This window comes from Clavelina lepadiformis, chromosome 2 (genome assembly GCF_947623445.1).
Source record: "Clavelina lepadiformis chromosome 2, kaClaLepa1.1, whole genome shotgun sequence".
Lineage (NCBI taxonomy): Eukaryota > Metazoa > Chordata > Ascidiacea > Aplousobranchia > Clavelinidae > Clavelina > Clavelina lepadiformis.
In genome coordinates, this window is record NC_135241.1 from 2162280 (window position 1) to 2184142 (window position 21863).

Genomic DNA, 21863 nt, shown 5'->3' on the forward strand with positions numbered 1-21863 from the left:
CACATACTAACCGAAAGTACTCAAAAAAGTCAATCTTGTTTTGAATTGTCTTAATAACTGTCGTTAATGCTGATTGCTATTGTTGCTAGAACCGATACAGAAGGTTTAGCAATAGGTTCAAAATCGAAATATGTAACGTGGTATATAGGCAGTTCCCATAACCATCGTTTGCTGAAACATAGCACATAGCCTATTAGTTATGCTTAAGCTCAACAAACTTAACAGCCTGAAGCGCAAAAACAACCAAGGAGCGATCTTGTGACTGATTTCTATAGTTCAAAATTAATCTGTATTCAAAAATACTGCCTCGAGCTGCTGTTGTTTTCAAGACGTAGGAATTCGAATTTAAAAACGTAAGGTATCCGCATAAGTCATTTCATAGGGAGTTTATGAGGTAGAGTTGTGTTTAGCAAGAGCAAGTATTATATAGTAGGCTAATCGAGGGTATTTCTTAAGATGAAGTCAAAAGAAATAATATAGCTGTTTGACAGCAATTATTACGTTATTTCAATATTCGAGGTGGTTGAGATGATCATTCTAATAGAGTAGGCTAATGTATTTTCGGGGACCACAATTCAGTTAAGTTGATAAACAAAAATAAGAACACGTTTTAAATAGGCCTATTTTCAGGAACTGTAGTTGTCGAGCGTTAGTTTCCTTTATTTCTATCATATAAGCTTACTTTGTTATTGATGAAATATGACCAATTTGTCCCCTCAAGCTAATCCTATTTTAGTCCAAGCTCCAGGGCAAGTCGTCATGCCAGCAATCCAACCTCCAGTGACGACAACAACCAGAAAAAAATACAAGAGGATTCTCATGGCACTGGGGGTAAGTAGCATAAGAAAGCAACAATTAGACATACCTATATATCTTCTTTTTTATGGCACATTACGTATTGGGAATAAACTGAAATCTGCTATCAGATAGCTGAAACTGTCCTTGGTGCTTGCTGTACATTACTCGGAGTGATTCTGGTAGTCTACGCTGAAGTGCCTACTAAAATGCCATCGGTGGAAACTTATTACGATTATTATTATAATGCAAACAAATATCGGGTGGTCTATAGGTTCTACAAGTTCTTCACCACAGGAGAAGGAATATGGTCGGGAAGTTTGGTGAGTTACAACTTCTTGTTTCGTTGTCAGCTTGCAGAACATATCGCGGATGTTTCCATTATTAACATAATAGTTTTCAGCTTCGTAAAAGCTGTTACTTTGTGTTGCGATCATGTTTTTAAGGCATGACTTTAAAACACGTTGGTTGTGATTTCAGTCAAGGGGAGATTTCATCAGACGAAATAATGAAGATGTTAAATGTTGATCGAGTAGACTGTATATTATCATATCTTGAAGTGAACACGTTAGAACATGGACAATTTACCAAAATACTTTCTTCTAGATTTTATTTGCCGGCGGACTGGGAATTGCAGCTGGAAGTAGTCGTTCGACTTCTTGTTTGGTGAGTCTAAGTAACAGACAATGTAGATCCGAATATAATTTACTCGCTTTACTAAGTTAGATCAAGTGACGTATCCCGAAATGGGTTAGTTAGTTATAGTTAGTGCCAGAACTGCAACAGACTTAAGCAAGCATGTACCTCCGAGCCTCTCTGTCACTCGACATGCGGATGAAGCGGTTGTTTTGATATTGCCACCTGGAGCCCAGGTATTGAGACTGTTGAGATATGTCAATCTTTGTCGTCCTCTACTTCATTTCCTCTCCATGAAACCGAATAGCGCTACTTTCTCCAGATCTCCACATCTATGTATATACTAGCGGCTAGTATAACTAGTAACTAGCCTATATGATCGACGAACAGCATTTGTAAATGGGTGACCGAAGTGAGAGTGCCAATTACCCGAATACAATGATGTATTGTTTAAGGCAATGCAAATATAATTAGTACTCTAGGCCTAAGAGATCGATAGTACTAGTATCTAAACAAACTTCCAAAATATGAAGATAACTTGACAAATATGTTGCTGGCAGATTAACACTCATATGGGTTTCGCTATTATGGGGACAATTTCTTCCACTGCACTTATAGGAGTCAGTATTTTCCTATGCTTAGGCCTACTGCCTCATCCTTTTCCACATAATAAGGTAAGAATACTATCGGTATTTATGTAATGTATGCAGTCCATGGGTAGAGTAACTTGTGCAGTATATTATGTGAATAAGTTCATCAACTGCCGGTAGCTTTGTGGGATTTTCTTTGGGCGCGAAACATTGCTCTTTGTAAAATTAAATAAACACTAAAAATAAAATTTGGAAAGAAACATTATATGACGTTGTATTTTTTCCTCTATTAAATTATTTTGTTAGGCGTTTTATTTATTCCTTGCCGCTATGTTATGCGTTATGGGTTTCGTCTCACTGGTGCTTCTAATCACCAGCTCCGTGTACGCTTCTTATGCAACCTCGGCCGGTTGTTGCGGTGCTAGTTGCTGTGAACAGGTGGACAAGTTATAACTTACCTGTGTTAAGACATAGTGATGTCTTTTCCCGACTGTAAACTCTATTTTCATTAGCAGCAGCCCGTTCAGCCTCACACGCAGCAAGTGATGTATGTGACCGGTACCAGCTCGATGCAGATTCCTGGAATGGTTCAAGGTTTGCGAGACTTTTGAATACAAACGTCCTACGATCGGCTGCGCATTTTAGTGTTAAATTTTATATGTAAAGAGGGTTTTTGAAGACGTGAAAATATCTTTAATTATCGTTGATTTTCAAACCAGGGTCACTTGTAATACCACAAGGGCAAAACCAGCTGGTACAAACCGGAGCAACTCAGCTGGCGTACCGTCCTGTCGAAGCTGCTCCACAAATCACTCCGAACCCATCGACATCCGCAGCACCCAGTCATGATCGGTCAAATGCAAATAACATTGCACAACAGCAGGAAGACGCACTTAAGTTGGAGGGAGGTTTAACAAATCCAGCTTTGGATAAGCCCCCTACATACACTGAATAAGCATTAAGCTTTATTCGCCGAGATCTAAGCAATTAATTGCAACATATGAAAATGTTATTTCAGTACATCAAGAATGTCGTCAGAATTGTTGAATTCTGTAGATGTATGCCCGTAAAATTTGCCCTGGGGACAGGCTTCCCTATAAGAATACGACCGTCCACCAGCGATAATACGATTAAAATGTGTACATAAACCGTATTAGAAATATGGATCTTAACAATAACTCAATTCTGTTAAGAAAACTTGCATTTCACTTTTGTAAAACTTTATGGTCAGTTTTATGATTTTGACGTTATTTGTAGATATGTGTCCTATAGCGACCAAGACAACATTTTAATAAACTAAATAAACTAGTAAGAAAAAATTATCATTACTAATTAAATGACTTCGTAAAGTAGAAGCTGTTCTTTTCCAAAGATGAAGAAATAATTCAAAGCGACCTTCCACTGACCGCATCAAGAAACTTTCATGTAATTAAGCATGAAATCGATGACGCAAGTTTTAACGGTGTGACGTCACTGCACACTACTTTCGTCATTGAAGCAAACCTGAGCTTTCAGTTTCAGCAAGTCACTTTGCATAAATCTGAGGGTATCAACAACCGATCGCATACAGTGGGACAGTAGTAGTAAAAGTTTTTAATTACGGCATTTATAATTCAGCGATGACGTATTTCAACTTTGTCATGACTGACGCATAAATGTTTACCACAAAATTTTACGCTTCAGACGAAATAAGTACATTGTATTTACTTAGTTCGGTTTAAAAGTATAGGGCCCGTTTACGATTCTATTGTAATATGTTTCAATTAAATCTTATCTTTGCCCTCGATTTTCGTAAAAGCATGTCAAAAATTATGAACAAAACTTTCATTACACTTTAGAATAATATTTAGTGTGCTGCCAACTAATATTGAAATACAGTTAGCGGCATTTCACATTTTATCAAATAATTATTAAATTAAAAATATTCGTTACCTTCACCGACAAGTTAAAACTCATATGGTATTTGCCATAGTAGGAGCAATCGCCCCCCTGTGAACTTGTGGTAGTCGGTATCATTTTTATGCACATCCTCTTTGGCACTACCTTATGCAATAATAAGGTGAGAGTTCGCCAGAAATTTGTGTGTTATTGAGTAGAGGTACGTAGGAGACGTTACAAGTTAAAGACGCAGAGACAAATTACCAGCAAACGTATCCTCATCCTAAAATATTTATGCGGTTTTTAGAATGAGTACAAAACAGCTTAGTTTCAATGTAAAAGAAAAGAAGAAGACCATTTAGTTTCTGCCTAAAGTAACCAAAATGCATAAACTTAATCCACAGAGACCACATGTAATAGCCTATATTACAAGTGTTAAAGTTTTGTTAGGATTTCTGTTAAACTCAACGTTATGCGTTTATGATTTGCTAGTTGTCTTGTTAGGCGTTGTTGTTTGCTCTTGCCGTGATGCCGCTCATCGTAGGTTTAATCTCATTGGCACTTTTAATCACCAGCACTGTGTATTCTTGCTACGCAAATTCCATCGGTTTTTGTGGAGATGGCTACTGTGAACAGGTATAAGCCAATAACGCTTTATCGGCGTGATAATATGGCGGTGCATTCTTTTCACTGCACCGTTTCATTAGCGCCACATTCATTCATTCTCGCCACAAACCAGGAAATTCATGTTTTTGGCCAGATCGACGCGGATTCCCAGAGCCAGGCATGGTAGGCAATAAATTAAAACGTGCAGTACAAGCATCCTGGAATAGGAATCTCAGTGACAACTAAGCAATTGTAGTAGCCTACTGTATACTAGTATAGTCCGTTAAACATCAGCATAATGCATTAACGTTACAAAAATATATCAAACGTATTTGAAGCAAGTATCAATCTTGTGGGTTTCTTTGGTTTGCGGAAGATCACTCTTGATTGCACAATGTACATGGACCAAACCAGTAGGCCTACTTGCATTCCGGAACAAACCAGCCAGTGTATCAACCTGTAGCACCTGCTCCATAAATCGTTCGCAATCCACGCAAACCCTTTTTGCTACACACTATAATATCTCTATGACCTTTTTTTTAATTATTTTAACTGCTATTAAGTATATACTGTAAACTAACTTACTGCTTAAATGAACCTGAAAACACATTTTACTCTTTTCAACAAGAAATGACCAGGTTTACCTAGCATATGGTTTGTACAACTTGGTTTGTTATTCAGTGTAGCTTTTATTAGATTTCTATAGCGAAAATATAACAAACAGACGTTCTCTTTTGATGATGTCTATAATTATGATTCGCAGTTGCCTAGCAACTAACAATGTCGCATGATGACCTGCTTGTAAGATATAATGTTGCCACAAACAATAAAAGTTTTAGTCATGTAACAGTCCAATGAACGTTTTTGTGGAAACCTTTTGCTTAGGCGTTGTTACGTCACATTGTGCGTATCACACGTGATGGGTGAAATCCTTGTGTCGTAACCATGTGCTGCAACTGAAATTCAGAGTTTGTCAGTAATGGTTTTACGTTATAAATATAAAGAACTGCACATCTGCAGTATCTTACAACTTAATTATTTGTTTGCAAATTAACGTTAACAACGAAACATTGTAAAGTATTTGAATGCGTGTGTGATATAACTCACGCTTGCCTTTGGCGCACTTTAAACTTGTTATAACTTGTACAGCAACGCATACGTTATTATGGTTCTGTACTAACTGACTTGCGCACATAGCGATGCCTCATCTATATCTGTGAAGATGCAAATAAGCGGCGACAAGCGAGAACCTTCATCGGCCAATCCAAAAACCAGCATAACTAGTTCAAATATTATATTGGTCACACGAACCGCCAGAATGACTTAATTTCGTTGTCAAAGCGGAGTGAAGTTGAGTTACCCGCTACTTACTCGGTTACTAAACGGCTCATTCTGGTTGACCAACTTCATACAGAAAGAGATAGCTGAGTAAGGAAACGGCAAGTGATCGATTTGATTTGCTAATAAGCAAAAAATAAAAACAACGCATTGAATATCTAAATGCACGTTTTGAGTAAGTGATAAATCGCTGTATTTCTGTCATACGTACAACTGCCGGGCCGCAGCTATAAAGCTGTAATATTACTTCATTTCGTTGTAGAGCGGTGTTTGGTTGGTTAATGCCTAATAATTATCAAAATTCAAAATGCTGTTTCGCAGTGTCTGAGCTGGTTGGAAAGAGAAATTCTGCAGTTTGTAAGAAACAATTTTGGCAACACTGGTTGGACTCTACAGTGATCAAGTTGTCATCTTCCTGTTTGCGTAGATTAGACGTGACGCAAAGACTGAGCTTCACTTCCTTTTTATACTTCTATGTTTGTTATGGGCAAGCTTCAAATCATAAGCCATAATAACCTGATATCTCGTATCAGAAATTTGCAAATTTTAAAGACATTTTATAAAAACTATTTTATCAGGAATTTGCAAGTTTTAAAGACATTTTATAAAAACTATTTTATCAGCGATTTGTGAATGTTTACAGGATATACGTGTCCTTAGCAAAGCCAGCCAGGTAACAACTGACAACCTTCAGCAATACACGGACACCACAGCAAAATCCTACTTAGCATTAGTCAAACTGCTTTGTGACGAAAGTAACCTGCTCTTGTCACACATCTCTCTTTCAGTCAAACAATGCGGTCGTTAAATGAATGTCGTCACGCTAGGACAAGCCTATGCGCGGCCCGCATGGAGAAACAGTTATAGTTGAACAATGTGGGTGTAAAACGTAATGCGCATACTATCAAGAAATATACCCAGCTAGTAACAATAAGTAGAAGTTGTAGTCGGAATGCTACGGCAAGTACTTACGACGTTTGCATCAGAAATTTTGGGTTGATTTGTTGCTCAAAAGCTGGAAATAATTGCATTAAACTTTTGAAACCTTTCTACTGGAGATTACCAAATCGTAGAATATAGCTCTGGACAGAAACTGTGAATGAAATTTTTGTATAAGTTCCTGTTAAGACGTTTATTCTGCAAAAGCCGAAAGCTTAATCTATAAGGCGCAGGATTAGACTGTAATTCCATTGTATTAATTTTTTTCAAGCGCAACCCTTCTATTTAGCAAAACTTGCAAGATTTTTACTGACAGTAATTTGCAAGATCAAAGCAACAGTTACAATATTCCTTAGAATATGTCAGTTACAATCTTTATTCAAGGATTTTCACAATAGCACTGAGAGGATTCGTTTGTTTGCTTGTTCATAGCCACACGGCTGTTACTTTTCCATGTTTGTTTAGCTTTCACATTGCTATCAGTGAACGTTGAAACGTTTACCTTTCTAAGGGTGTTAAATTACCGACCGATATTTTTGAAAGGGCCAAACAAGCCGGTGATACAGTTAGGGCGTCTTCGAGGTCTATGTTTTATTTGAAATTGGAAAGAGTTAAAACGTTAGGTCTAGCGCAGAAGTGCGCAACCACAGGATCCATTTGTGCACTAGACCCCAGCTACTTAAGTTGTGACGTCATTTGGTAGTGTGCTGCTGCACCAGGCCGGAAACGTTTTAAAGATACAGTATCGTTTCAGAGAAATAATGTTAATTGCTGTAACCGAAGGGTTTCATCGTTATGTACATTAAAGCGCAGTACAAGGTTGCTTTATTATACCATTACATGGTCGATAAAGAATCAATCCATAAGTTTATTAAGCGTTGTTAGCGTCATAAGCGTATTTATAAGTCATTAGCGTCTTAAGCTGATTAACGCAGTTAAAAATGACTAACTGTTTCCGAGTTATTTGAGCACATTGACTCACATTCAATTTTGTTGGATCTTGATAGAGTTTGTATGAGTGTCAAATGATAGAGGTCAAACGGTGTAAACGATCTTAGGATGATGAAGTGTAACTAATCACATTTGCTGGAATTCGTTGAACCCTGGTGCCATGGGCAACGACGAGGATTCTGCCCAGGGGCCTGGGAAGGCACATTGCTCCAAGCAATTTATGATGGCTTTGTTTTCGTCGCTTATTCTTTTTGCCCTGCTGATTCTGTTTTCACAAATGGAGTCGCTGGAAGGGAAAAGCTTGATGTTCAAGGATAGCAAGACAGGTATTGATAAAAGAAGTCAATAACCTAATACTGTGGGAATTTTCATATGGGAAGTTTTAGCCGGTTTGGCTAGTGCCTGCCGAAGTGAAAATCCAACATTTTAAGTTAATAAATTACTTGATCTTGTTCAACCTTACCATTGCACTTGCGCCCAGTTTCGTTTAATGATTACATAACGCTTTCGTTGGCGCATATGTTATGTCCTAGACGACGCAGCACATTACACAAGTGATCGACCATATACTCGCTCAAGCATAAACTAAGCGAGCGACGTTTACATTGAACCACTGAATCTGAATGAGTCTATTCTAAAATGCTAAAATGGCTTACTGTGAAGCTTTGGCTTTAGTGGTGTGTAATATTTAGCTGTTATGTCTCTCAGATCATTTCTCTCAAAGAAAATTGCGAGCAGTTTCTCACAAGGACAAACCGGCAACTCAGCAAGAGAACGAGAAAAACGCCAAGAAAGACGCACAATTTGAAAGTCGCGTAACAACCCACAACAGCAGCCAGCAGTCATTACCAAGAGATGAGAAAACCGTTGCAGAACATCAACAAAAAAATGTGAAAATTCAACGTCAACAACAAAGTGAAATTGTGAGTAAATGCGTTATTTAGGCCTACACTGCCATAAAATACATCTACAGTACTTTGAGAATTACACTGTGCAAAGATCCTTAACTTCATTTTTTCGATTTGTTTGCTATCATGTTTACAGTAGCACTCGCATTTATTTACTTATCACGGTTTTGCATGTAGAATGCAAACTTCGTGAAAGAAGAGCGAATCAACTATAAAGCTATCGTACTGCAGTTACTGAAGGAGAACCTCAATCTGCAAGCCAAGCTCAATGAAACTTTACACCTGTTGAAACAATGCGCTGTGGATGGCCGATACAATAAGTCAAAGAAAGCTGTGAGTGTATCGTACGCTTTGTTACGTTCAACTACTTGCTAAAGCAGCTCAACTGTAACCTCACCAGGGTTACAGACACCGTTAATTCGATTATAATCGAAACGGTAGACTGTCCATTTAACCCAGTGACGATTCAAAAACGTACGATACGATTAAACGTAGCACAATACAACCCGAGGTCTGTTCAACCGCCCGGTGTAATTTGGGTCGTCTTGAGTTAATTTTTCGAGTTTTGAATCGTCCGTGGGTTGAGTCGGCCTACGACTGGATCAGACACCGTTAATGCGATAATAAAATGCAAGCAGCTGCACCTCACCCTCGTATGCACATAGTTAAAATTCTTATGTTGATCAGAGGAGGTACATTAAGTTTTAGCGATGAAATTATACTGTGATGCAAAAACAGAATTCCACATTTCATTGGATCAAAGTTGAACAGCTACAACGGCTTTGTCGTTATATGGTGTTTATTAATTAAGAAATTGAGTAATGACTTGTGGACTAACTTCTGACCGCGATACCTGGTTTTAACCTTAACGGGTTCCGTACATGTGCTATTGCTTTTCTTTACTTGGTAACAGGAAACGCGTTTAACCGAGATGATTTTTTGTAAATTTGATCAGGAAAGAACTGAAACGCCAGTGAGAGCCGCAACAAACAACGTAACTCAATCGGATCGGTCACAAACCGAAGAGCAAAATCAACCAAAACGAGATGGATTTAATGAAAGCAAAATCGACTCTAAGGATGAAGTTACTCGAAAATCAAGTCCTGACAAATATTCCAAGCCGAGACTAAAGAAAACTTATAAAGAAATACTTGCCACAGGCAAAAACGACACTGTTCTCAAAGACGATCCAAAATCTCGAAATCAAGCTGTTTATTCAAGTACAGAACCAGCAATCCAATCGAAAAATATCACTGTTTTTCAAATGGAGACGAAAAATGCGATGGAACGTTCGGTGAAAAGTAAAAACGCAAATATTTCTCTGAACACAACATCTGCTCCAAACCAGAAGCACGACAAAGCATCCAAACAAAAGATGCTCAAAGTTTAGCTCGAACCTTCCATTTTTTTACATATTGTAGCCATCTTGTGCGCATTAGTAGAAGCTGTCTGAAATCTTTTGTCCTTTTATAATACATTAGTCTCATTATGTAAACTTGTCTATGCATTTTTGTATTTGCTTCGTTTATAAGCAACATTCTAGTTTATATTTTTTGTTTTCCTTTGACAATGGAATTATAAACATAGATAATACGGTTACTAAATGTTATTATATTGCTTGTTGGCTTATCTGTTTCGACAAAAATAAAGTGATCGGAAAAACTGTTAAACAGCGACGAGGTCGACGACGACGACGATACGACGACAGAAATGTGCGCGTAGAAAGTTTATTTTTTCTCACGCTTCGAACAGAATTGTTACAAGTTATATAAGTAACCTTTTGTGACGTTTTCACGCTGAAGTTGAAACATTATTACAAACTTTGAGCGTTTAAAGAGAATCAGTATTCAGGAAAACTTTCTGTTATTATACTGTAGTTCAAAACCGGTCATGTAATGATTCACAGACTACCCGTTTGCCCAATATAAAAGAAGTTAGTTACTTGCCAGCTTTATGTCAACTCTATGAGTAAATATTTGTTGTCGTGTAACAAAATACAGGGACATCAATCGACGAAATCTTCAAACCAGTAATGTAGGCAATTGCAAAAAACAATTCGAAGATAAAAGTATAGAAGCCATCCTCCTGAAGCTTACCACGAAATATAGAAAAAGTAAGATAAAATCATTATTTTTAAAGTATTAGTTTTAAATCCATATCATTTTGATCCAAATATTAACGTAATTGCTGTTTTCCTTGCTACGTGGTATAATTGGAGTCTTAATTTCTGCGGTGATTCTATTGCAGCCTTTGGCATTTCAAAGCTTACCCAGCATAATAATGATTTTGTAGATTATAGGTTTGTCGATAATATAGCTCACAGGCTTATAATTCTTCTTACCATTCCGCCAGTTACTTGCCTCAGGCCAAATTTTTTTTATACAACGCTATGACGCACAGACACAAATACGTGTTTCTTACAGACAAAGAGAGAAGATTTTTTGGAAGGTCAGTAATTTTGTGATATCTTTAAATGTCAATATTCAATGCAGGAAATGAACCTAAGATTACTCTTTTGATATTCAAGTAAGTGTAGAAATAAATATTTCAAAATACACACTGGTAGCTTAGCTTGCGGATAATTTTCAGTCAAACTCAGCAAAAAGAATTACTAACTTTCTTGTTTTCAGTGTATACAGGATAGTTTTCTAATTATACAAACAGAGCTAGTAACAGATAATAAAAGTACTAACTAAAACCCATTGTAAACCTGGAGTAATAATTCTGGTGAAGGGCAGCATACATTTAGTTGATCTGAAGCCAAAGATGTCCAGACAACGTGAGTGAACCGTTTGCAATAGAATCATGCATAGTCTTTATTCAGATTTAACCACTAATGAAAACAAAATTCAGTTGTAAGCTCATTTGCAAACGTTTACCAATTAGCTTAACTCATTTCACAGCAAGCAAGTTTCGTTGTTTTTTTCAGCATGTCCGCTTAACTACGTGGAATACTCAAACGCCTGTTTCAGCTTCGGGAGCCATCTGAGCTACAACCTTGCCGAGGCCGAATGCGAGAAAGTGGGGGCAAGGTTGGTAGACATCAATCAAAGATACGGCAAATACGTGAAAGAGAAAGTCCAACAACTGGGCGGAAACGCTCACTGGATTGGAACTTACGTCGTAAGCATAATATGTACAAGTAGTAGGTCAGCAGGGAAAGACTGGTAGCCTTGCATTGTTATTCAGCAATAATCATGTCAGTAATAAACCACCCTATACCATTTACTCTTCTAAACTTTATATGTTGGAGGATAACTTAACACAAAATTAATTCCAAATCAAAGCGTTAGTTTAATTTGTAAGTGGAGATAATAATTAGTATGTTAAGCATTTTGTAACATTTTTATCTACACTTCTTATTATTCGTCATCCATTACCGTGCAGGATAAAGGCAAGAAACAGAAACGTAAAGGTGACATATGCCCCACACTGAAGGGCCAGAATTCTGGGGGTAGTTCTTTTGCCAACGTCAACTGCAACTCGGCATATCCGTACATTTGCCAGAAATGTGGGTCATTTTACGTTAGAAGTTGACACTCAGCTTGTAGTAGGCTTTACATATACTGTCACGTGCTTATCCAGAAGATACAATGTGGATTTTATTTGACTTAGCCTAAAAACCTACGTTTGTTTGTGCACAGATGGAAAACAAGATGACGACACACCTTCAGACCAATTTCCAGAGGGGCCTAATGGTAAGTAAAAGTGTTGGTTTAATTCTCTGATCTGACGTGGTTCTTGTTTTTCGTTAATCAATGAGTTTTCAAATAATATCTTTGATATAACTGAAATGATAAACTGATGGATCGTATAGACTCTAAGAGTGTACACTCGTGCCTATACGTTTAGTCCCACTGATTAAAAACAATAACAAACTCCTTTTTATTATGCGAAGAATTGTTAAAAGATCTTTAAAATCGCGCTTTTACGTAAATGTTTCATTTGTTTCTGGCAGTTTTCGGTAGGCCACCGCAGGGAGAGGTAGAATTACAGATCACAGAACGACCAAAAATCGAAGAAACGACTGCTGTCCGGGAGTCTTCATCCGCAAATAACGACGTCACACTGGCAGTTGTGTTGCCAATTGTTGCGTTGTTGGTGATTGTGATTGTGTTGCGTTACTGGTGCAAACGACGAGAGAGAAAATCTAGAATAAAAAAGATGAAGGAATTAAAAGCCGCCGAAATTGTGAAAGCAAGCAACGCTAACTCGTAAGTTGCTTTAACATGTTATTAATTAATTTATTTCTTAACTTAAGTCATCACCCAGCATAATCACAAAGTATTAGTCCAATACCTGTCCTTTTATGGATCGCGCTTAACAATCAACATCATTGGCCGCACACTTATCGCAACCAGGTTTGATAACCACGAGGCTGTTTTTACCCATAGGCAGTCTAGCAGCAGGTTAAATTCGACTTACTTGTTCAACCTGTCTGGCTACTTGTGGTATAGTATATATCCTGCTGTACGGGCACTCGCATTAACTTCATCAAAGAAATAACAGTAACAACAAAAAATTACGCAAAAAGTAGATGGAATGTAAGCAACAGCAGCTTAGGCCTATCGGAGAGACCGTTGTCTGAGGTACCAGCTTCCATATTTTCCAGAATTAAACCTCAGTTATTAATCACAATTTAGTCAACGTCTTGATAGCTATCGATAAAACAAATTCCTTTTGCCCTCCCAAGGACGTTTTTGTCAAGGTTGCAGATTTTTTGAATATGATTTACCAGGAATAAAAAAGTATATCGAGTGAAACATCTGTTTACCGTCGCTGTTTTGGTTGTCACACTAAGTAGGCTATAGGTAACATAATCACAGTGGCTCCTTCAAGTCGTTAATGATCACTTTCAGACAAAAACTTTGTTATAGATTGATGCGAACTGTTAGCAATTATTTTTACCTATATTTGTGCAGCAGCGTGTTTATGATGTTTATGTTAATGTAGTTTACCCCAAAAGTTTCTGCCTCAATTGCCATGTTTTCTCACTACTTGCTCGTAGCCTGACATCAGCTGTTGTATAAACGCAGCTAGACCTATTGGCCTTGTTATAACGACGCATGCTGTTTGAGCAGCCTACGCGTCAACAAAACAAGATTCTGCGGTATGATAAAGACTTACGTTCTACAAAGTTGTTATAACATGTTACAATTAGCCCCATACCGTACCGTTAGCCCCATACCGCCATGCTCTAGGTAACTGATGTGCTACGTAAGAAGCTCTTTTTATCGATTTCCGCTTACAGTGCAGTGGATCACTTATGGGGAAACCCCTTACAGTGCATTGTAAACTTCATGAACAGTCTTGTAGAACGAGAAGTGTATATTCCACAGTACAAAAGTAAATTTTGTTAAGTTCAAATTAACGTTTTACCCGGAAAAGTAGAAATTTTAGAGTGAGGTTACTACCAACTATTTACAAAGATATAAACAATAAGTTGTCTTTTTTTGTGACTAGAAACTAACCAATCAATGCTGTGCTAAACTAAAATAGTTACGCTTAAAATAATCTGATTATGAGTTTGATGTTTTCGTAGTATTGTGTCTGGAGTGTCAACTCTAAACAAGCCCTTCAGCTTACCAGTAACGACGTCTATAAATACAACAGCGTCACGACCAAACAGGGAAGCGTCGGCAAATGGTAATATAAAATTACGAGTATGGTAATGAATATAAATATGAAAATGGTAATAAATATTTCAGGTGCTTTGCGATGGAATGAATTGAATTATTAGTACAATTTAACCCATGAAATGTAAGGTATACCAAAAAATGACATTTTCAAGGAAATGATTGAAAAGCACAAAATGCTTCAACTGTAAAAAAGAAAGTTTGAGAACGAGTTTTTATTCAAAGTTCAATTGTGTTGAAGGGGTTCGTCAAAGTCGAAAATCGACGTTAAAAGATGGTTTTGACGACTGGAAGTACCAAGAGAGGGGAAGAACCCAATCTTTTAGCAAAGGTCAGTGAGTTAAGAAAAACATTTACAACTTTAATCCATTACACAACTTGACTTTTGGTTTTGAAAGCATCGTTTGAGTCAACTGAGGCTGCCTCAGCGGTCATAGCGAGCAGTAAACAGTACCTAAATCAACTGTTATATAGGTTATATAAGACAGTAGTAAACTACCGCTTTTCCACGAGAATTAACTGATTTAAAGCACCTTGCCGTTTCAAAGCTAATCGTTCCAAGTGACTTTTCGTATATAAACTATGAGGATCCGCGCAAAATATGCAGTTGATACTGCAAGGCAGGCAAAATCTAATGGCTATATTATTACCTGTACAGCTGATGTAGTCCCAGCAGAAGTGGAAACACATCGATCGGAGTATACTTCTCAGATGCATCTCCACGGAATTCAACGAACTCCTCCGCCGTCATACCGGAATCTTAATCCTCAGAGTCGCCATCAGAGCAGGGGAAGATCAAGAAGAGGTTCGATTCCCGATCGCGAGACATCAAGATTGTCAGAATCTTCGCGAAGTCCTTCCCCGGAATCCGGGTATTCTGATTCAGGTTTATCGAGGTGAGAAATCTTGATTTTCTCAGTTACAGTGCTGCCTTCCCTGCAAAAGAACTTTTGAAGCTTTCAGTTTATGCGAAAGTAATTTTACGAAGTAAATTTTTAAAACTCATTATCACTTGTTTGCCCTGACAAGAGTAACAAGAGAAGTGCATCAACACAGACGACACAGGAGCAACAGCCGACACCGCTGTCGTTCATCGTACACCCCCCATGAAGATCACTACAATAGAAGAAGCGATCACTACCGTTCCGGCAGATATCGCCATCGTAGGTCTGGGAGAAGCCGGCGCTCTCAGTTCGATGAACCTCGATCGATGTATGAAAGATATGCAGCTAAAAAACCTCCATCACCGGCGATGAATGGGCGACGTGAACCGGCAAGTGAGTTTCTCGATCGACAATCCAACTTCAGGAGGTCTTTGAAGTTGCGTGGAGGAGACCCGCGATACGACGCCGACCTCACGCAAGGAAGGCTGCCAGTAGCTTCCGGTCCAATATATTTTCCGGAAATGACGCGAGCTTTTAGTCGGGACGAGCTGCAGCCTGAATTATCGGCAGCTTCGTTCCGAAAGCAATCGCGGGTGCTTCGACAGGGTCCGATCCGCGTGAATCGTCACATCCATGATTACGACAACCAAGATTCTAAACAGCGCACAACTTCGGAAGAATCGGAGCATATTTACGAATCCCTCGACGAAGTAAAGCGTCCTGGAGAAAACGCAGGGGTTAATTTCAGTGAGTGGTGTTTATGTTAAGACTGGGTCTACACAAAGTCTCGCGAGTGGATTTGTTTAGCTTCTTGTTCGTTTCCTTTTGATTTAGATCGTCTGCTTGCTCTTAGGCTTGGATATGTTAAACAACCGAAAAGCTTTATCACGAAGAATCTTTGTGTAGACTCAATCTAGCTACAATTATCACAAGCATGTCGCAGTAAATCACATGGCAATCTTGTCATAATGGCATGTGACGTTGTAAGGTCTCAGTTGAGATCAGTAAACATCGACAGTGATCCTTGAATTGCCGTTTTTATTCTAGAATCCCAGCCAATCACGCTTCACAACAAGCCACTGCACTTTCCCGACAAAGAAGAGTTCGTGCGCGACGTAAACCGCCTCAGCGGCAGGTCACGTGTTTCGATGAGAAGCCGAGATCTTTCCAGGGTTCCGATCACGTGATCGCACTGAAATTGTGATGATGCGACCAAAAGAAAAGTTTCATTTTCAGGGAGTCAGAGAACGGATCGAAATCTTTTGACGCGCAAGTGTCGCACATGACACTGTGACGAAATACAATGCAATGTGATTTGCGAAAATTGGAAGTTAAACGTGTTTTTGTGAACAAAGCGTTGGTGCCCGTTGCAACGCGCGCTTTTGCAGATGTCAACGTGAATTTTGCGCGTTGCCCTTGTCATTGTCTCAAACTGTTCGCGTTAGTAGCTGCGTCACTTTTTACCAATCTAGAATTTGTTGATAACCCAAGCTTTAGCAGGTATCCTTATCTTGTGTAAACACGGATAGGCAAATGTGCAGTTGAGTTAACAACAAGCAATTGATAGATAAAAAAATGACTGTTTTATCAAAGGATGATTGCATCAAACGTATTGGAAACTCCATGTTGGCTTAATTACGGATGCGAAATAAAAATACCAGATTTATTCTCGCATATCTTTCCCGATCAATGCCGTAATCATGCGTGTGTGATACCGCCAAATATATCCCAGGAGGAAACAACAAGCTGATCGTGTCGGTCTGTTCGAGTATGGCAGTACATAAGTCGACTGATACAGTTATTAGAAACTGTATTGGTGAGCATGCAGGTCACAACATGATGAATGATTGGTAGACAGTTGGGATAGAAACAGACTGGTCTGCTTTTATCCGGTCGCGTCGACGCAATGACCAACTCAATTTGCCTAAAACAAGTCCGTGCTGGCTGGAAGGCTACGGAGTATTTTTATTCTTAGACAGGTTATGTTCATTCAACGGAGTTAGTCGTTGCTTGCGCGCGTCTGTATTTCGCTAAAGAATGACGGGAAGTAAGCCAGGGTGTTTAGAAGGACATTTGAATACGGAGCCTTTAAAACTTGTTATTTCTTCTCAATGATGCCATACACCGTGGTGTGTCCTTTAGAGTTTCGAAGTGTGGCTAAAAGCATGGAACGTTAATGCTTATTCTTGTATTCGAAAAGCCTGAAAGGGATGTGTCTTGTATGTAAAAAACCTTATGATTTCATCAATACACTTACTTCATACATATGATTACAGGATAAGTTAAGCAGGAAAAGTTCTTAAACTAACGATGCATTTCCTTCTACACGTATTCTTTGAAAACTTTACATTGGATCAATATCAAGCATAAAATCATCATTACAGGGTTCTTAGTTCTGATAATACAGTAATCAAAACCAGCAAACAAAACCACTATACTTGACACTTAACTAACACAAAGGCCTAATAACTATCCTTATTGACAAGCAAGGCCTAAAAAGGATCTCATCTATATGAGCTTTTTGTTTTGTGATTGGTATGAAAACTTAAGTCTTGCTGCAAATATAAAACACTGGTAAGCCAATATGTAAAAAAAATTATCAGTTCTGTGTCACATAAGGTAAAACTCATTTGTTTCACAGCATATATTGCAAATATGAATCACTAAATAACAAAACACAAAAGGTACAGATAAATTGAAAGACAATCGCTCAAAACAAAACCGGAAGCTTTTGAAAGTGTTAATGTGCATAAAATACGTTAAGATAACAATTGACAGCCCATTCGTCACTGATGCTACATCATTGCCTTACGTCCAGCCGTTCTGATGATCATTCATAGAATACATGTCAATACCTCCAACATAAACAAGACCTCGGCCTGTAGAATTTACTTATATGTAGCTACAATGTAAAAGAAGCAATAAAAACACAGCAACAATGAACTGATAATGTCACAGCAAGGTACTGCTTGTGTTAATAGCCAATGCAACAATGGCCTATCAAGCCACCATGTTATGCTGTGTGATGAATCTGACTAGAAAAAAAATTCAAAAATTTCTGAATTAAGTTTGAAACGTTTTCGGCAACCTAGTATGTGCTGGCAACAAATACATCGAAAGAAGTAACGTACACCACTGTCTTATTGCTGATGTCACTAAAAATTCAAACTAGATCACTCACGCATCGTAAGAATCGTTACCTGTTTGAAGAAACTCTTATCTTTAGAATAGCCTCAAACAATGAAATGACTTAGCTTGGCAACTGATTTGCAGACAATAGGCAGAATGTGAATTAACAATACGATAACAACAATCAAACATATACTATGACATAAAAATAGGTTAAAAAAACATTTATACGCATTCTAAAGTTTTCAAACTACTGAGCAGCATTCATGGTTTCAGTCAGATAGTTGAGACCGAAAGCATATTTCAATTCATTTCATAACATTAACATCACGGTGCTTCCCAGCTGTAGTAAGCAAAATAAGAAGACCACAGAAAATCATCTGAATTCAATGATTTTCTGGCTGTGGGATTACTAGGTTGACACCATGCATAAAAGCTTTAAACATTTAATGAATCAAATACAACTTACGAGCCAGGATACAAATTAAATCATACCGAATTACAGTTTATTACTCATCACACATAACGTAAATGTACTAGAGACTAAGAAGGGATGCTTTCAGATATGATGTATATATAGATCTGATTTGACGCCGTGATAATTCTTTATTAAAATCTTTTATAATTCTAATGGATTCTTAAACAAGCAAGTTGCAGTATTATCTAGCAAATATGATCGTTGATCGATCGATAGGACTAAACAATACTAGACGAAATTCTGCATTCCAAACAGTTTTATCATCAATGATTCACATACACGGGTTTTATGGTAAAAAATAAATGCAATAATTAACACCAATAATCTAAATCCTTGTCGGAAGTAAACACTTTTTACAAAATGTCTTTTACTTGAATCGGAATAAATGACAAACACAAACACTATACTACACGACCTAAAGTAAGAAATCAGTATTTTTTGTATTAAGTTATTAAATCTGTTATTTCACTGATTAAAAAGTGTTGTTTGGAAAAATATCTTGGAAGAAGTTTTTGCTACTGGCCTTGATTCGTAACTAACCACTGGAGTCCCTCTTGTAGACCGTCCCCCCTGGTTGCACACGAGGGCTGGACGTACCAGTTCCTCCCCTTAAGTTTCATAAGTTCAAGCTTTTGTTGCACCTCTGTGGGCGTAAGGACATCGGGGAGGTCCTGCTTGTTGGCATATACAAGAATGACGGCATCTTTCATTTCGCGATCATTGACAATTCGGTGGAGTTCAGTTCTTGCTTCTTCTATGCGGTCTCTGTCTGCACAGTCTATGACAAAAATAAGGCCTTGAGTGCCGGTGTAATAATGCCTCCACAGTGGGCGAATTTTATCTTGGCCGCCTACGTCCCAAACATTGAACCTTGTGTTTTTGTAAGTGACCGTTTCCACATTAAATCCGACTGTTGGTATGGTTTGCACGGGCTGGCCAAGCTTCAGTTTATACAAAATAGTTGTTTTTCCAGCAGCATCCAAGCCCAGCATCAAGATTCTCATTTCCTTGTTGCCAAACAACTTTGAGAAAAACTTTCCCATCTTTGACAATGTTCATAAGATCATGCAAAATCAGCTTTTAACTATTTTTTTTTCAATGATAGAAAAGGAAAAAAACTTAAATCAAATTTTAAAGCATACAACAAATCATGAATGCAATATAACTACACGCTATCATCATATTTACATATCTTATAATTATATTATTCACATCTATTTGTTGCTGATTATTATCAATGGCTAAACCTGTCAACAATCTTGTGGTTTTTATTTTGTGACCCAAAGTTTAATTTGTAGCTACCGTGTTTAAACAATCGGTAAAAAGTTTTGTGTATGTTTTTGTGAGAGCATGGTGAAGTTCAGTGTCCTGGGCATGACTCTAAGCTGCATCGAGTGGCAAGCCTTCAGTTAGTGAGTTACAGAGTTGCTGGAATGTAAAGCTAAACCTCAAAAGTCATTAATCCCAGGCAGGGATTAATCCAGGTTTTGACCTGGAGCAGTAGTAGTTGTCATGGCAACTGTCAAAGGTCAGAGGGTTGCACGACATGCTTAACTCAGATGTAACAAACAGTAAAATTGCAATAAACGTTATGATTAAAAACATCTTCCTATGAAAATTCAAATCAAATTTGTTTGAGAGTAAGTGGTAGCCTGTGCGAAGTTAGTAGCCAAGGTTTTGATGCTCAAAATTTGGGTTAAGGCTATAAAAGGTCAAGAAGCACTAATATTGCTTTTTCAATTATGTGCGAAGTTTACTTGCTCATAAGCAGTTTCTTCACACATTCCAGTGCACTGCTTGAATGCTCTGTTGCATTGTTGATTTCTGCAGTTGCACTGTACCAGCAGAGTAACACTCAGTAAAAATTTTGTTTATAGAATTATGAAGCAATTGTTAGATTGACCTTTAAAATTCATTGCAGCTGCAGCACGAACCTGTATGATTGTCTTCTAGCCAATTTGTGTGAGTCTCTGCATTTAGAGCATATCCCTACTGGGATAACTCTTTATTGTGATAAAAAAAATTTCATTGTAGGCAAAGCGAAATGTCAACTGTTGCATTAAAACAGGTGTTTATCAAATATTTCTTTAATCAATTGTACTACCAGTAGTAAGTGATTATCCTAATCGCATGTAGCTTTTATTCGGTGAAGCACAAGAACACATAATACGTTTTGTAAATGTGTTAATTCCTACAAACAGCAGGATTGGTAAAACCTGTGGTTTACTTAAAGTCATGTATACAGTTATGACACCATGAGTTAGTGTGACATCCATTAATACGACCATTTGACAATGGTTCCGTGGATGGTAGACCGACCGGGATCTACTCTTAATATTTTAGTGAACAGCAGCAAACAAAGCACAGAACAATGCGTAGGATTCAAACCACTGTAAAATAAGAACTAGGCAGTATTTTCAATTTTTTTTTATTGCGTGAAGGAATTCATATGTCAATCATCTAACCGAAATCTTTACAATTTAATGCTCAGAACGCTTGTAATTTCAAAAAGAATCAAAGTGGGTCAAAAATATCTATTTCTAGGTATGGTTAGTCGAAAAAATCATGCCAACCAAATAAATGACGAGAGTTACTAGGAAAGAGTCTATTATATTCAGTAACATTAATGAGCACAATTAGGATCGGGTAGCCAGTTGACGAAAAAATACTCTATCTTGCTGATTCAAACCCAAATAAAGCAAGTTATACTCCATGTACAACACCAAAATTTCTACCATCACATGCAGACACAAAGACGTACATTTCGTTTTGATGGCACGCAATTAAGCCTCAATTCTTTGTTTATTTATTATAAAAAAACGGGAAGATAAAGAAGAAAGTTCGGTTAGCATGTGGATAATACTCGTGCGTACAGGTGTTACACCTTTCACTATAGGCAGACAGAGGCTTGCTAAAGCATCAAAACCAGCACTTTGCATATGATGAGAGCCCACTTGACCTATACTCTTAAGTCTTGTGCATACATCTTGTTGAAAAAAGGCTTAAAACGCAGTCTGGTGGTAGTCCAGCGTTCAAGAATCGTCAATATGCAGACAAAACTATCCAGCCTGAAACATGTTTAAACTGAAATCATT

General features: G+C 37.9%; 4 protein-coding genes and 1 long non-coding RNA gene across 10 annotated transcripts; 3 read left to right on the forward strand and 2 right to left on the reverse strand.

The window, feature by feature from the left end:
* Window positions 1-348: 348 nt before the first annotated feature.
* LOC143445254 (uncharacterized) lies at window positions 349-3343 on the forward strand. Of its 4 annotated transcripts, none has more exons than XM_076944203.1 (7): window positions 352-831; window positions 927-1118; window positions 1402-1461; window positions 1992-2105; window positions 2328-2459; window positions 2534-2615; window positions 2741-3343. In XM_076944203.1, exons 1-7 carry the CDS (start codon window positions 700-702, stop codon window positions 2974-2976), a joined length of 948 nt encoding a protein of 315 aa, XP_076800318.1. In that variant the 5' UTR covers window positions 352-699; the 3' UTR covers window positions 2977-3343. The 4 variants fall into 4 exon arrangements, with proteins under 4 accessions (XP_076800320.1, XP_076800321.1, XP_076800318.1 ...); XM_076944204.1 differs by having other exon boundaries at window positions 358-831; window positions 2537-2615; XM_076944205.1 differs by lacking the exon at window positions 2328-2459 and having other exon boundaries at window positions 349-831.
* A 4430-nt stretch (window positions 3344-7773) lies between these two features.
* Window positions 7774-10311, forward strand: LOC143445159 (uncharacterized). Its single transcript, XM_076944068.1, has 4 exons — window positions 7774-8059; window positions 8442-8656; window positions 8819-8974; window positions 9597-10311. Exons 1-4 carry the CDS (start codon window positions 7894-7896, stop codon window positions 10029-10031), a joined length of 972 nt encoding a protein of 323 aa, XP_076800183.1. The 5' UTR covers window positions 7774-7893; the 3' UTR covers window positions 10032-10311.
* Window positions 10312-10474: 163 nt separating this feature from the next.
* LOC143445158 (uncharacterized) lies at window positions 10475-16906 on the forward strand. 3 transcript variants are annotated; one of them, XM_076944067.1, is made up of 11 exons: window positions 10475-10754; window positions 10994-11420; window positions 11571-11764; window positions 12029-12152; window positions 12286-12339; window positions 12600-12855; window positions 14184-14287; window positions 14519-14608; window positions 14936-15173; window positions 15334-15908; window positions 16209-16906. In XM_076944067.1, the coding sequence occupies exons 2-11, from the start codon at window positions 11408-11410 to the stop codon at window positions 16346-16348; spliced, it is 1788 nt and encodes a 595-aa protein (XP_076800182.1). In that variant the 5' UTR covers window positions 10475-10754; window positions 10994-11407; the 3' UTR covers window positions 16349-16906. The 3 variants fall into 3 exon arrangements, with proteins under 3 accessions (XP_076800182.1, XP_076800180.1, XP_076800181.1); XM_076944065.1 differs by having other exon boundaries at window positions 10485-10754; window positions 15307-15908; XM_076944066.1 differs by having other exon boundaries at window positions 10485-10754; window positions 11065-11420; window positions 15307-15908.
* Window positions 12508-14921, reverse strand: LOC143445161 (uncharacterized). Its single transcript, XR_013113796.1, has 2 exons — window positions 12941-14921; window positions 12508-12791 (listed from the first exon to the last, which is right to left on the reverse strand). It is a non-coding gene; the product is annotated as an uncharacterized LOC143445161 (long non-coding RNA).
* An 870-nt stretch (window positions 16907-17776) lies between the features above and the next one.
* Window positions 17777-19881, reverse strand: LOC143445160 (ADP-ribosylation factor 6-like). Its single transcript, XM_076944069.1, has one exon. The coding sequence runs from the start codon at window positions 19809-19811 to the stop codon at window positions 19284-19286; it is 528 nt and encodes a 175-aa protein (XP_076800184.1). The 5' UTR covers window positions 19812-19881; the 3' UTR covers window positions 17777-19283.
* Between the last annotated feature and the right edge of the window lie 1982 nt (window positions 19882-21863).

What these genes read in the sequence shown, in the direction of transcription:
- LOC143445158 (XM_076944065.1), top strand. An exon ending in ACTGGATTGGAACTTACGTC is followed by an intron (nt 11,765 to 12,028) that starts GTAAGCATAATA and finishes ATTACCGTGCAG; the next exon opens with GATAAAGGCAAGAAACAGAA. An exon ending in CAGGGAAGCGTCGGCAAATG is followed by an intron (nt 14,288 to 14,518) that starts GTAATATAAAAT and finishes ATTGTGTTGAAG; the next exon opens with GGGTTCGTCAAAGTCGAAAA.
- LOC143445254 (XM_076944203.1), top strand. Translation starts at nt 700, where the DNA reads ATGACCAATTTGTCCCCTCAAGCTAATCCTATTTTAGTCCAAGCTCCA. An exon ending in GAATATGGTCGGGAAGTTTG is followed by an intron (nt 1,119 to 1,401) that starts GTGAGTTACAAC and finishes ACTTTCTTCTAG; the next exon opens with ATTTTATTTGCCGGCGGACT. An exon ending in GATTCCTGGAATGGTTCAAG is followed by an intron (nt 2,616 to 2,740) that starts GTTTGCGAGACT and finishes TTTTCAAACCAG; the next exon opens with GGTCACTTGTAATACCACAA.
- LOC143445160 (XM_076944069.1), bottom strand. Translation starts at nt 19,811, where the DNA reads ATGGGAAAGTTTTTCTCAAAGTTGTTTGGCAACAAGGAAATGAGAATC.
- LOC143445159 (XM_076944068.1), top strand. Translation starts at nt 7,894, where the DNA reads ATGGGCAACGACGAGGATTCTGCCCAGGGGCCTGGGAAGGCACATTGC. An exon ending in GTTCAAGGATAGCAAGACAG is followed by an intron (nt 8,060 to 8,441) that starts GTATTGATAAAA and finishes TATGTCTCTCAG; the next exon opens with ATCATTTCTCTCAAAGAAAA. An exon ending in ACAATAAGTCAAAGAAAGCT is followed by an intron (nt 8,975 to 9,596) that starts GTGAGTGTATCG and finishes AAATTTGATCAG; the next exon opens with GAAAGAACTGAAACGCCAGT.